Source organism: Hippopotamus amphibius, chromosome 2 (genome assembly GCF_030028045.1).
Source record: "Hippopotamus amphibius kiboko isolate mHipAmp2 chromosome 2, mHipAmp2.hap2, whole genome shotgun sequence".
Lineage (NCBI taxonomy): Eukaryota > Metazoa > Chordata > Mammalia > Artiodactyla > Hippopotamidae > Hippopotamus > Hippopotamus amphibius.
In genome coordinates this window covers 176,017,295-176,032,573 of record NC_080187.1, presented here as the reverse complement: position 1 = coordinate 176,032,573, position 15,279 = coordinate 176,017,295, and the positions used below count along the sequence as shown (strand labels likewise).

At 35.7% G+C, this 15,279-nt stretch overlaps 1 protein-coding gene across 1 annotated transcript; it reads right to left on the bottom strand.

Moving 5' to 3' along the window:
- Positions 1 to 7,534: 7,534 nt before the first annotated feature.
- LOC130844669 (olfactory receptor 4K1-like) lies at positions 7,535 to 14,866 on the bottom strand. Its single transcript, XM_057720785.1, has 2 exons — positions 14,818 to 14,866; positions 7,535 to 8,499 (listed from the first exon to the last, which is right to left on the bottom strand). Exons 1-2 carry the CDS (start codon positions 14,864 to 14,866, stop codon positions 7,535 to 7,537), a joined length of 1,014 nt encoding a protein of 337 aa, XP_057576768.1.
- Positions 14,867 to 15,279: the final 413 nt, after the last annotated feature.

Here is a 15,279-nt window from a genome sequence, read left to right as displayed (position 1 = left end):
TTTTTTTATGTTTTCTTCCCACCTCCTCACTTAGGATATTGCCGTTGTTTTACCTTCCTGTTGTTGCTCCATCATTTTTTTTTATTTTTTCTAACACATCTGTTTAGTTTCCTACTATTGTATTTTTTAGCTTGCTATTGTTCTGCTGTTCTCCTACCTTTTTTTTTTTTTTTAATTTTTTTTTTTTAATTTTCCCTGCTCCACACAGCTTGTGGGATCTTGATACACACATCCAGTGTCTGGCCTGTGCTCCTGAGGTGGGAGCTCTGAGTCCAAAACATTGGACTAACAGGGAAACCCAGTTTCCAGAGAATATCCTTTACCATGAGGTCTCCCAGAGGTTCTCAACTTAACACCAAGACCTAGCAAGAACACAGTCCAGCCCATCCAAACTGGGGAAAAATGAGATGACAAAAAAATATGTCACAGATGAAGGAACAAGGTAAAAATACACAAGACCAAATAAATAAAGAGGAAATAGGAAAATTGCCCGAAAAAGAATTCAGAGTTATGATAGTAAAGGTGATCCAAAATCTTGATAACAAAATAGAGAAAATACAAGAAACAGTTAATAAGGACTCAGAAGAAATAAGAGCAACCAAACAGTAATAGATAACAAAATAACCAAAATTAAAAATACTCTAGATGGTATAAACAGCAGAATAACTGAGGCAGAAGAACAAATAAGTGAGTTGGAAGATAGAATGGGAGAAATAACTACCACAGACCATGAAAAAGAAAAAAGTATAAAAAGAATGGGAGACAGTCTCAGAGGCCTTGGTGACAACATTAAGTGTACCAACATAAGAACTATAGGCATCCCAGAAGAAGAAGAAAACAAGAAAGGGTCTGAAAAAATATTTGAAGAGGTTATAATGGAAAACTTCCCCAGCATGAGAAAGGATATAATTAATCAAGTCAAAGAAGCACAGAGAGTCCCATACAGATTAAACCCAAGGAGAAATACACCAAGGCACATATTAATCAAACTAATGACAGTTAAACACAAAGAAAAAATATTAAAAGCAGCAAGAGAAAAGCAACAAATAACATATAAGGGAAAACCCATAAGGATAACAGCTGATCTTTCTGCAGAAACTCTGCAGGCCAGAAGGGAGTGGCAGGATATATTGAAAGTCCTGAGAGAGAAAAACCTGCAGCCAAGAATACTCTACCCAGCAAGAATCTCATTCAGATTTGATGGAGAAATCAAAAGCTTTACAAATAAGCAGAGCCTCCAAACAGTTTTCCATAGTGGCTGTACCAGCTTACATTCCCACCAACAGTGCAGGAGAGTTCCCTTTTCTCCACACCCTCTCCAACATTTATTGTTTCTAGATGTTTGGATGATGGCCATTCTGACTGGTGTGAGGTGATAACTCATTGTGGCTAGAGGAAAACACTCTATGACATACATAAAAGCAAGATCCTTTTTGACCCACCTCCAGGAATAAAGGAAATAAAATCAAGAATAAACAAATGGGACCTCATGAAACTTAAAAGCTTTTGCACAGTGAAAGAAACCATAAGCAAGACAAAAAGACAACCCTCAGAATGGGAGAAAATACTTGCCAATGAAGCAACAGACAAAGGATTAATCTCCAAAATATACAAGCAGCTCATGAAGCTTAATACCAAAAAAACAAATAACCCAGTCCACAAATGGGCAGAAGACCTAAATAGACATTTCTCCAAAGAAGACATACAGATGGCCAACAAAACCATGAAAAGATGCTCAGCATCACTAATCATTAGACAAATTTCCATTTTTGAATGTGATATGTCTTCTTGTGATCTCCTTTGCTTGAGGTTTGTAGGAATTCTTGACGATTTATGTGAAAATTTTTCATCAAATTTGTTAAATTTAGACCACTATTTCTTAAAATATATTTTTTGATACCTGCCTCTACTCCTTTCCTTCTCAGACTCCAATTACTTGTTAGACCATTCGATTTCATCCTACAAATCATTGTGACTCTGCTCAGTTTTTCGTTTTGTATTTTTGTTTCAGTACATCTGTTAGATTTTCTCTTGCTATGCCTCCCAATTTACCGATCATTTCTTTTGTAGTATATAATTTGCACTATTTCATTAATAACCTCTATTAATTTTCTGTGTATAATTATGTCTTTCATTTCTAGAAATTCCATTTTGTTTTTTTAAATATATTTCATTTCTCACTTTATTATGTTCAGATTTTTCTTTATATCCTTTGCATATTTATACTAGCTCTTTTAAAGTTATTTTCTCCTAGTTTTAGTCTCTAGGTAATTTCTAAGCTTATTTCTTATGATTCACATTTTTGTGCTTCTTCACATATCTAGCAGTCTTTGATTGAATGGGAGATGCTATAAATATTGTATTTCTGATGCTGGATTTTTTTCTTTCTTTCATTCTACAAAAGTAGTAGTCTTTGTACAATCAGTCACTGAGGTTACCTGTGGCTCAGGTAAATTATTTCAAGGTCTGTTTTTATTTGTTTTTAACTTTTTATTTTATATTGGAGTATTGTTGATTAACAATGTTGTGTTAGTTTCAGGTGTATAGCAAAGTGATTCACTTATACATATACATGTATCTATTCTTTTTCAAATTCTATTCCCATTTAGGTTGTTACATGATATTGAGCAGAGTTCCCTGTGGTATACAGTGGGTCCTTGATGGTTACCCATTTAAAATACAACAGTGTGTATATGTCAATCCCAAACTCCCTAACTATCACTCCACCATCCTTCCCCACTGGTAACCGTAACTTCATTCTCTAAGTCTGGGAGTCTGTTTTTATTTTGTAAATAAGTTCATTTGTATCATTTTTTTTTTTTTTTTTACATTCTACATATAAGTGATATCATATAATATTTCTCTTTCTCTTTGTGACTTACTTCACTTTGTATGACAATCTCTAGGTCCATCAGTGTTGCTGTGAATAGCATTATTGTTAGCATCCAAGCTCGCTCTGTTCGCCACACAACAGGCCAATGAATTGGAGATGAGGTGTTGAGGCAAGGAATACGACTTTATTCAGAAAGCTGGCAGACTGAGAAGATGGCAGACTAGTGTCTACAAAAAACCATCTCATCAGGGACTGGATGCCACTTTCTTTTATAAAATCAGAGAGCGAGAGGCTGTGAGGAAGTAAAGTGAAAGGGTAGAATAGAGAGGGAGAGGTGGCGGGGAGATAAAAGTAAAAGGGCTATCAGTCTTGCAAAACATCTCCTGGAATGACTAGCCTCAAGGAGGGGATGTGTTAATTTCTTCTTTTCTGCAGCCATTCACAGGTGGGCTGGGTTCTCTGAAGCAAGCCATTATGTATGATTATAATAACAAAAGCAAAAAAGAAAAGCAAGGGTTAGAGTGAAAGAAACAGATCTAACATGGAGTCCAATTTAGGTCTCCCCTGTTACATTATTTCATTCTTTTTAATGGCTGAGTAATATTCCATTGTATATATGTACCACACCTTCTTTATCCATTCCTCTGTCGATGGACATTTAGGTTGCTTCCATGTCCTGGCTATTATAAATAGTGCTGCAATGAACATTGGGGTGCATGTATCCTTTCACACAATGTTTTTCTCCAGATATATGCCCAGCAGTGGGATTCCAGTTTTTAAATATGTTAGGGTGAATTTTTTGCTAACCACTCACTTAGTTGACCTCTGAAGTTTATCTGAACTCAATTTTATGTGAATCCCACCTCCCTCTACTCCATGTTTATATTTTTTAAAATTTTGTTGGCATTGTTTTGTCTTCTAAACTAGCCTTTCAGTTTAGTGGCATGGGTAACAATGTTTTTTATAGGTACTATTATGTGCTTTGTGCCTGATATTGAAGTTCTTGATCATAGAAATTCTTTCTGTTCCTAGTTTATGTAAGTTTTTTTCAACAATGATTAACTGCTATTAAAAACTTTTTTCCATATACTTAGATAATCATATGTTTATTTTCTTGTATCTTGTTAGTACAGGGAATTATATTGAAGGAGAGTCAAATTTAAACCAATATTGTGTTTCTGGGTAATCTTAACTAGATCATCATTTTTCTTTCCTGCTTTTATATATTCTTTGGTTTGTATTGTATTGTTATATATGTGTTTCTAGGTGAAATTGGCTTAAAATTTTCCCTTATTATATGATGCTTGTCAAATTTTGGAATGAAGTTTATTCTGCCTCCATTGGGTGGAGGAATATTCATCCAGAAAAGGGAAGAAATATCAGTCTCTGTCTTCAATGTCATTTTTACATGGAAGGAATCAGAATTTTTGTGTGTGTGTGTGTGTGACTGGCTTTATCCAATCCTTCATGGGGACTATATTTTCTGGAGTCCATGATATTTAATTTTGTGCTTTAGAATTTGGAGATTAATTACTCAAGATAGACGTGTAACAGGGAAGAGCTAAATTGCACTCCAAGTTCAATCTGTTCCTTTGACTCTAACCTTTGCTTTTCTCTGCTTTTGTTATTGTAATCATCCATGGTGGCCTGCCTCAGGGAACCCTGCCCCTCTGCCTGAATGTTAAACTAAATTACCTCTGCTCAGTTCACAGGCAGACAATCTGCCCTGCCCACCTGTGAATGGCTGCAAGAAAGAAGTTAACACATCCCCTCCCTGAGGCTAGTCATTCCAGGAACTGTTTTGCAAGACAGATGGCCCTTTTACTTTATTTCCCTACTGCCTCTACCTCTCTATTCTACCTTTTTACTTTACTTCCTCACAGCCTCTCCCTCTCTGATTCTATGAAAGAAACTGGCATCCAGACCCTGATAAGATGCTTTTTCAGAGACACTAGTCTGCCTTCGGAATAAATTTGCATTCCTTGCCTCAACACCTCACCTCCAATTCATTGACCTGTTGTGCAGGGAGCCAAGCGAGCTTGGACTCGGTAACAGAAGACTCCTGGAAATTAATTTATTGGGTCATGAACACAGACATATTTTGATAAATAGACCAGATTGCTTTCTAAAAAATTATCAGTAATTTTTTACTAAATAGAACGTCCACATTTCCAAATTTTTAGTTGTATTTAGTATTTTTTGTTGTTTTATTCCTTACCAGCATTATAGAGAACATAACACCTCTCTCTTGTTTTAAATTATATTTTTACTACCTGATAGATTGATTTTTTCTATTTTTGTTTACCATTGGCATAGCTTTTCGTTGTTTGCTGCTTATGCTATATGACCCATAGTCTTTAGAAATAATAAAATAAGGTTGTCATTTGAGAATTAGGTTTTATGAGCATACATAATGGATAGGACAACATATGCCAGTTCTCAATGACAATGATTCCTAGGCAAGTGAATTTTGGTTTTAACCTGGTAACAGGTATTAATGCACCTTGAGAAAGGTTGTATGCAGCCCTGAATGTATGGATAAATAAGAGAGGGAGTCATTGGGACAAATCATAACAATGCCCATCCCAACATTGTTCAAAAGATATGATGATCTTTCATATGTTAATCAATTAACCAAAACTTTAAATTCTAACATAGATTCACCAAAACCCACTAACTAATATTTTGGCTTCTATTCCAATCACAATACTGTGACTATTTGATTCATTTGACAATTAAAATTTCAATGTAATTTGACAAATTCCCCCAAGTTTCTTGCAGTTATTAACAAGTTGGGGTTTTTGGGTGTGTAAGTCTGTGAGCCAAAATCTGAACTAGGGAAATTCATTAAATTAATGTCAATTATGAGGCTTTCTGGTGGTTGGCTACCTAAATGTCCTCTGCTGGTTGTACAATTCTGCAACTCTAATATAGAGTAAGCCCTTTTTCTTGTAAAATTTCTATGAGTCTCTGTTTCCTTAATATTCAGTCATTTATATAAGGCCAGAGATCTTTCTTAATCTCTCTGTGTGTCAACAATATCTGCATAAATTAAAGAATTGCTGAAATGCATTGGTTTGCATTGAATTGAACCAAGCTAAATATTACCACACTGAGATTATTAACACCACATATGTTTGTAACACATCCATTACACACACTTTTATAATATCTGTTACATCCTTTACTTACCTTTATTACCTAATTAGTAATGAACTTTTTAATAGCTACCTTGAATGATTTGAACACTTTTACTGAACATGGAACTATGGCTTTTGCCTCTTTTGTAACACCTGTCCTTTCTCATTTTAATCATATACATATAGCCTGTTCTTAATCAATGTCAGTTTATTAAAATGATTATCAGTGAAGTAAACTCACACCCTCACACATGGACAACTAAATGTGATACATAGATCAGATTGCTACAGAGTACAATGTCTCATAAAAATCTGAGACTCAGATATGGACAATCTGGTTTTCCACTAGCTTCCTACTTCATCACTCCAAATACCTCATTGGTATCAAACAATAGTAGAACTTACCTGGAAATCAGGTCTTTGAATATTATATCCTCCTTATGGCACTTATTGCATGTGCTCGCATGTTAAACTTTTGGTACATTAACAAATATGGTAAGAGACAGAACCGTAATTGTCTTAGGGACGTACAATCTATTCTAAGTAATAAAAACAAAAACACAATTACATCTTCAGTTCAAAAAGGACAAGTTTGGATTGAAAGCTAACACAAATAGAATAAACTGCTCGTGGCATGTGATCAGTGATGACAGTGATTGATCGGTGACTGATAAGGGATTGAATCAATTGCATTCACCTTCTTCATCTTATTCATGCCCTCAGGTGGTGGGATGGTTCTAAACGTTCCCTTAAAGTTTAAAAAAAAAAAGTATGCGATATATTTCCTAATTACTAATATATGTGCTTTCTATGGCTACTTTGAAATTTAAACTCTCAAATGAAATTAACTAAACAAAATTACTGACTGGATATACTGAAGTCATTTTCAACTGAAGGTACATTTCTCCCAGAAAGTGTAAGAGTACTCTTGTAATTTTAACTATGGGCTTGGTATTATTGATATGTTATTGGTTTCAAAATCAGAGTAGCAGAAGTCAGTCTTATTAATCCTTCAATATTTGAGGTGTTACAATTTAACATAATAATAAATAAAATTTAAAGCTTTATGAACACTAATGCCTTATTTGTGAATGTGGAATATTTGCAACTACTTATAGGAACCAAGTTATTAGCAGAAATAGTTATGAACTTATGAAAGTAGTCTTCATTCAGCCTGTCATGTCAAAGCAGATTCTGTTTTTGGTGCTAAATTGCTTTCTATGCTACCCCACTCAAGCTATATGTGTTAGCTAATCTGCTTTAATATGGAGATGACTTTAAAGGCCACAAGAATTCGGTTTTTTTTTTAACCATGCCTATATAAGGGAAAAATACTTAGGAATTTTAATATGTGGAGTTGCTGTTTCAGGGAAGATGAGTGGCCACAGAATATCAGGGATGGTAACATGATATGAGATTCTGCACTGCACGTACCAACTTTAGAGGATCAGATTCAGGTTCTGTAACAGCGAAAGGCTAATTTTGAGAGAAACACAATAGTAACAATCATACACATATAAAGAACAAGAAGAAAGGACTTGTGTTGCTTCCTCACAGTTGCCTAAAGAACTTGCTTGGAACCTACATGTCGGTTCCTCAGCTTCTTCATGGCTTCCTTCACATCTTTATTCTTCAACGTGTAAATCATAGGGTTAAGCAGAGGAGTGAAGACAGTAAAAAACACAGAGAGAAATTTATCAATTGGGAAGCTCTCAAAGGGCCAAATATAGATAAAGATTAATGGGCCGAAGAACAGAACCACAACAGTGATGTGGGCAGACAGAGTGGAAAGTGCCTTGGAGGCCCCACCAGAGGCTCGGCGATGGACAGTAGCGAGGATGATAGTATAAGAAATGAGCAAAAGGAGAAAACAGATAAGTGAGAGCAGGCCACTATTTGTGAGCACCAGGATCTCTAAAATATAGGTGTCTAAGCAGGCAAGCTTGATCACGAGGGGGAGGTCACAAAAGAAATTGTCTACCTGGTTGGGTCCACAGAAAGGAAGATCAACAGTGAATGCCAGGTGGCTGGCTGAGTGCAGGATGCCAGTGGCCCAGGAGACCCCCACCAGGATGGTGCACACTCTTCGGCTCATGATGGTCATGTAATGCAGAGGTTTGCATATAGCAATGTATCTGTCATAGGCCATGGCAACAAGAAGCACCATCTCGCTGCCCCCAAAAACATGCAAGAAAAAGATTTGTGACATGCATCCCTGGAAGGTGATGGTCTTGTGTTCATTGAGGAAGTCTGCAATCATCTTGGGAGTGGCAAATGTAGCCTGACACACATCGATGAAGGAGAGATTGCTAAGAAGAAAGTACATTGGAGAATGCAGTCGAGAGTCTGTAATCACCGTAAGGATGATAAGGATGTTTCCCAACACCGCAGCACCATAAAAAGCAGAGAAGATAAAGAAAAGGAACAGCTGGAGTTCCCGAGAGCTAGACAGGCCCAACAGAATGAATTCAGTAACCACTGACTTATTGCTCCATCCATTAACTGAATCTGAGTTGCTGAAGTTATCTAGAGGGAAGATACATAATTAAAATGAATAAGGATAAGCCCTTCACCATTCTGCAAATCAAATAGATACTTCAATTCTAATAACTATAAAAGTATTATGGTGAGGTTATAAGACAATGATTACTCACATTATTATTAGGTATTGGTATTTTCCTTATGTTGCATAATTATATGAATTGCCCTTTACTTTTGCATTTATGGATTGGCTAGATAGAAAGAGATAATACAATAGATTTGTATTGTATTTACTGCTGGTATTATTAACCAACAGATAAGTCAATATGGAAGGAAGGGAAAATTTGATTTGATATTGTATTATAACATTCTTTTGTAGAAATGTGCAAGATCTCAATAGCATTTTGAAAGTCCAATATACCATACTTACACATTCAGATGACAAACTCAGAAAATGAATCTGATGCCTTTGACAGAATCTTGGAGGCAGAGGACATTTAGGCCAAGTGCAAAGAGATGGAAATCAGCCCAGTTACTTTGGTAATGACATTAGAAAAATAAGTGAGATGTAGCCATGCATTTGAGAAAACCTGCAGTAATAATAAGAGAGAGAAATTAATTTGTAGCAAGGTAAACTACTCTGAGTGACCAATTGCATTCACTTTTTTAGATTAAAACAATTTGAGTTTTACAACAGTGAGTTACATGATTTAGTGATCAAAATATCTTCCTGGAAGCTCAGAAGCATACATTCTTTTCAATCACTGTTTACTTTTCTCCATATTATTTTCCTTTGTAGCAGCTGAATTTTGACCTTCTCCTGTTCTTCAAAGATGGAGGTGAATATAATTTAATTATCACAATACATTTGCTAATTAAATTTATATTTGTACTACTTATCTTTGCTGATAATTTTTAACCTCCTCCTTCTCTAATGAGGTTAATATCACAATAACAAAAGTGTTTTATATAATATAGATTACTAAGTAATACAGATTACCTGCTCTGCATCATGCAGTCTTATAGTCTCTGGCGACAAAGCAATGAAAAAGAGAAGAAAAGGAAAATATGTCCCATCTTCCTCTGGTTATATCGTAAGGGAGTGGTGGGACTGGCAGAGGCAATGCAAATGAAATATATATTATGTCAGTTACTGGTAAGTGCTACAGAGAAAATAAAGCAGAGCAAAGGAATATGGGCTAACCAAGTGGTCAGAAAAAGCCTCACTAGGCAGGTTACAATTCAGCAACAACTAAGGAAAATGAGGAGCAAGCCTTGAGGAAATCTACCTCAGACTTAAGGCATACCAAACATGTGCAGTAATTTATTAATGTGAAATAAGCATTCTCTTGAAAAACATTGGAGTAATTTTGGCAGGTTTATTAGAAATTAAATGAATGGAAATTTAGCTTTTAACTTTATGGAATTGGCACACATATAATTGACTTTTATGACCAATATTCTGCTTCATAAACTGAAATAAGTCTACAATTTAGGAAGCTATACGTTCAGTCTTAAAATAGAGACACACACTAAAAATCTTAGCCTTTTCATTTTCTAGAAAGAAATATAGATATACAATTGCCTTCCAAATTCTATATTTCCATATATATCCATCTATATATAGAATTTGAAAAGCAATTTATATTTTATATGAATGCATGGTGCTAATTTTGTTGTGCAAAATAAAATGAAATGATCTGTGATTTCCAGTAAGAACCCTTTAAATGAAGCCCATGGCCAGATCTCAGAATATGGAAAGAACTTTCTGTGTGTCTGTAGTCACACACAATGACAGCTAGTTGAGATATTTATTCAAGGCAAGACTTTCACATATTGAGAGGTTTTAAAAATATAAAAATTACTAATTAGTTGTTTGTATTACTTCATATACTCTTATGCCTTTTAAAACGTCTTCCTATACTGTATCACTGTGTACATAAGGCCTGACAAGAGTTTGTAAAGTGATAAATGAATTAAACCAAAGTTTTCTGATCTTAAACTATTGCATTCTGTCTACAATTAGGTTTATTGAATCAGCTTAGTTTAGTTCTACAAGTACTGGCAGAATTTCTCTAAAGCCATTTTAAAAGTATTTTTTCCATATTAAAAGATAACCAAATTCCTATTCGCAGTTGTATGATCAGCTAAATCTTCATAGGAAGCAAAGAGTGAAAATTAGCACAGGGCGCCATAATATAAAGATCCTACAATTTGAGCTCAGAAGATCTGGGTTTAATTCCTGGCTGCACTACTTACTCTCTGTGAGAATGTTTGTTCATTCATTTCAGCTTATTGCGCACCTGCTATGATTATGTGCCAAGCATTCTGTAGGCCATGGGGATAATGGTCATTAAAACAGATAGGATTCGTATTCTCATGCAATTCATCACAATTCTCTGAACTTTTGATTCCTTGTTTGTGATAGCATACATTCGAAAGAGCTGTGTAAACTATCAAGTGATGAATAAATATTAGCTGCTAGCCTACTATTATAATTAAAATTTGCCTCATAAAGTTTTACCTCCATGCAGGTGAAGCCAGTCTGAATGGAAAAATATCTGCTTCCAAGCAGATCAACAATCCATGAGATTTTAAAAGACAAAAAATAAGATGGAACTAAAATATTAGACTGAAATATTTTTTCTATAATAAACCTATAATTTATTGAAACAATGAAATGGAAATCTGACAAAAGGGAAAGTAGATACTGAAAAGAAGCCAGGTGGTAATCTTTACCATTCTTTCTATATTCATATATAGTCACTTACAGTCTTTAGAGTTCTTTAACTCTCACCTGTAAAAGAAAGAAAATAGGGTAAACCAGAGCTAGAATTATGTTCGCAGCAGATATCACTGTGAAAGAGAGGAGGGCGTTCTTTAACATTTGATTATGAAATCTACTCCAGATTTAAAATACAGAGTTAAATAGTGCCCTGTATTGGACATCAGGGTATCCTAGGGACAATCTATCCTTGGTCACCGACTTTGGAAAGCAAGCAATTGCAGGTCTCTACGTAAGATACAGATAAAGTCCATGTGAAACCAGCCTTCCATTTAAAATGAAATGTGAAATTCGTATGAGGTAACTTCTGGACTCAGAAACTGATTTTCCTGAGCCAGGAGGTTCAATGAAAGCATTCAGATCAAATCAAAGGAGAAGTCAAGTGTACAAGGCAAGAGGTCAAGTCATAGAAACTTCTCCTTTGGGTCAGACTCTAGGAATGCTCAGCTCAGATTCACAAATATAGTAATTGAAGGGTTTTTGTGATGGTGATGGAGATGTGAGACATGAAAAGAGTCAAAGACATGGGGAGAAGGAAGACAATTTGGCCATGAAGATAACCATATTTATATAAGGAATCTGGCTTCTTGATAATTAACCAAAGTGGATAAAGGCTTTTGAATATAAAGGACTTGACTTAGTTGCCTACATTGATATGTGACTGGCAATTACATAAATATATACATAACTCTGATTCAACAGAGTGTGAAAGAATAGAAGCTAGAAAATTTCTTCAGCAAGAAAAAAGATCAAATTACAGCATTCTCTATTTGTAAAATGCTGGGAGAAAAGAGCTTCTGCTAATGGTAACTATAACAGCCAGTATTTTCTTAGTCAACTTCATGCAAAGTGGAGTGCAGACACTTCATCCATTATCTCATTTATCCTTACAACAATGCTACAAAGGAAGTATCATTATTATCCTAACTTTACAGTAGAAGAAACTAAATCTTAGCAGTAAAGTTAGTATCAATAGGGTACACTGCTAATCAACTTTTTTTTTTTTAAGATATTTTTTGATGTGGACCATTTTTAAAGTCTATTGAATTTGTTACAATATTGTTTCTGTTTTATGTTTTGGTTTTTTGGCTGTGAGGCATGTGGGATCTTAGCTCCCCAACCAGGGATTGAACCCACAACCCCTGCATTCAAAGGTAAAGTCTTAACCACAGGACCGCCAGGGAAGTCCTGTGAACTAGGTTTTGCATCCTCAAAAAACACATTTAACTACTATTTGCTGCTGATCCTCAGAACCCATATCTGAGGAAGTCTACCTGGTCATTAAAAGGACAATTTCATATCCCATTCTATTCTCTATCACCACATCTGTTCTTTCAAAATGATATAGAAATATGCTCAGCTTCACTTGGGTGCTTCAGCGCATCAAATGTTAGCAGTGACAATAATCAGACATAGTCTAATGTTTTATTCACATTTTAGAACCTCATGTACACACTCCATGTTCTCATGCTCAAAAACCTATCATTTTTTAAAATTTAATTTTCATTTTATATTGTAATATGGTTGATTTACAATAAAGTGTTCGATTGAGGTGTCCAGCAAAGCGATTCAGTTATACATATACATATATCCACTCCTTTTCAGGTTCTTTTCCCATACAGGTTATTACAGAATATTGAGTCATCCGAATTCTATAATAACTTTACCGCAGAATCCCCTTAACTCTGTATAGTAACTTCTATAATTCTTCGCTTGACATGATTAAATTCCACATACCAGTTTTGAGAGGAGCCTCAGGGAAGCATAACAGGTTGAAGAAAAGAAACCGCCAAAAACCAATGGCTATTTTTTTTTTTAACAATGACTTTTTTTAAAAAGACTGAATCACAGGAGCCCATAAAACAAATATTTAAATACCATTTAAATACCATACCTCATGCCCCTAAATCTCAGATGACCAATCCCATGGATTACAATAGCCAATTAAAACACTTCCTTTATTAAGTGAAGTCATCTTGCTGTGGGGGTTATTAACACACTTTGGGGTGTTTTCCTCAAAAGCAAGATGGTAAACATGTTTAAGGTATTTGCCCATATTTGAAAGTGAAGTATACATCACAAGAGAGAAATGTAGTGACCTAGGAGCTTGCAACAGCATTTACTCTTGTTTAATAAGCTGTTTCCCTCCCTGTACCTTTTTTTCCCATGTTTATAGTGACTATGCCCATAAGCACTAACGCGTATGCTCAGAGCCTGGAGGAAACCATATCATAAGAAACATAAACCTGGCAGTGGGCCCAAGAGAATTAGAATCTTTTCTTTAATCCTTTGCCTCTTCCTTTTGATGAAAATATTTATGATAAAGTTTTTCAAACTCCCTACCAAATAATATGCTACCCCCCAAATCCACTGTTTTAATTATCACTGCTCAGTACTTAACCATACATTAGAATCAGAAAGAATGTTTAGTTGGGCATAAGTGGGCAAAACTGATTAGATATGCACATAGCTTGCTCTTGGTTGTTGTGGAAAATGTCTCAGGGCAGTGGAAGGACTGAGAAGGTCTACAGAGAAGAGCGAGAAAATGTTAATGTTGAGACACAGTGTGTGCCCAGGAGACTTGATGAGCTTGATAAAGAAGCCCAGGCTTCTCTGAATTCTCTAGCAATAGACCAAGTTCCTTTTTGACATCTTTCTCTTTAACATTTCACAGACATTTGAATTCTTCTGTTTCCAAACCTATTCGTCCTTCACTCTACCCTACCCCAGCTAATGCCATTTCTTTTGCCCCTGGATTTTCAGCCAGAAACTTAGCTCCTTCCTTTTCCTCACTTCTTTTCCAAATCCTGCTTTGCCTTCCTCCAAAATATTCCCAATTTATCAATTTATTATCAAATTGTTTATCAAATTATTTCCATTTTAACTGCCTCGTCTAAACCTTCGTCATCTTTCTCCTTAAGTGTTTCAAGGCCTTCTAATGGTCTCAACCTTGTACCATTGACTTTTTCCAATCAAGTCTTACAAAATAAGAAGTTTAAGAAAGCTTTGTCTTTTTGAGAATGTCCTATAAATGGAATCATTCAATATTTTTCCTCTTTATACTGGCTTTTTTTATCCAACATATAATGCCTTTGAGATTCATCCAAGTCTTTGAATGAATCAATAGTTGGTGCCTGTTTATTGCTGAGTAGTATTCTGCACCCACTCTGGACTTGGCTGTGTGTCTTGTCTTTTCCCAATAGGCTAATAGCACAAAAGTGTTTTGCATTGGAGCTGCCCTTTCTGGCCACTACTGAAATCTTGATGTCACCATGCAAATAAACCGAAGCTAGTCTGCAGGGGGATGAGAAGCAGTAGTGTGTAGGTAAGTATTTAAGAACTGGTTCTGGGTGGAGATAGAGGGGCATAGGGAAGGCCATGACCTGTAGTGTTTCCCAGTGTTTGTGGGGCAAATATTCCTACCATGGTTGACTTCATGCCAACAATAGTTTAGCAACAACCTTACAAAATCCCTGATAATTTAACAAAGAACGTTCAAGGTCAGGGATAAGCCAGCTCCAGCCAACACAGAGGAGAGGCCATGTGGAGAGAGCTGAGATACCTTAGCTAACACTCACTAGCTCCTGCTGCCAACCTATCAACCACCAGGTATGTGAGTGAGGTCATCATTGATCTTCTCATTTCCAGACTCACTAGTCAAGCAGAGATCAGACATGCTGACCAAGATCAGAGGAAGAACCCATCTCCTTCATGAGTAAATATAAAATGGTTATTGTTTAAATTGATAAATTTGGGGGTGGCTTGATATGTAGCAATTGCCTATTACTTTATTCCAGATCACCATAGTGGTGTCTTAAATAGTTTACACAGTTAAAACCATTTTCTAAAAAATTGTCTACAAGACATCAAGGAAATCAGTGAAGTTGTCTTTTCACTAATGCACTGCTAGGTCCATGTGGAAGTTGAATGTATTTAAAACAGTGGAAAACATGGACTGCAATTCCAAAAATATAAATTAGCTGTTGTCACTAGCGTCCCATCCCAGTTTACATTCCCTTGTTTCATTTCTCCATCATACT

What these genes read in the sequence shown, in the direction of transcription:
- LOC130844669 (XM_057720785.1), bottom strand. Translation starts at nt 14,866, where the DNA reads ATGACCTCACTCACATACCTGGTGGTTGATAGGTTGGCAGCAGGAGCT. An exon ending in TAGGTTGGCAGCAGGAGCTA is followed by an intron (nt 8,500 to 14,817) that starts GTGAGTGTTAGC and finishes TCTTCCCTCTAG; the next exon opens with ATAACTTCAGCAACTCAGAT.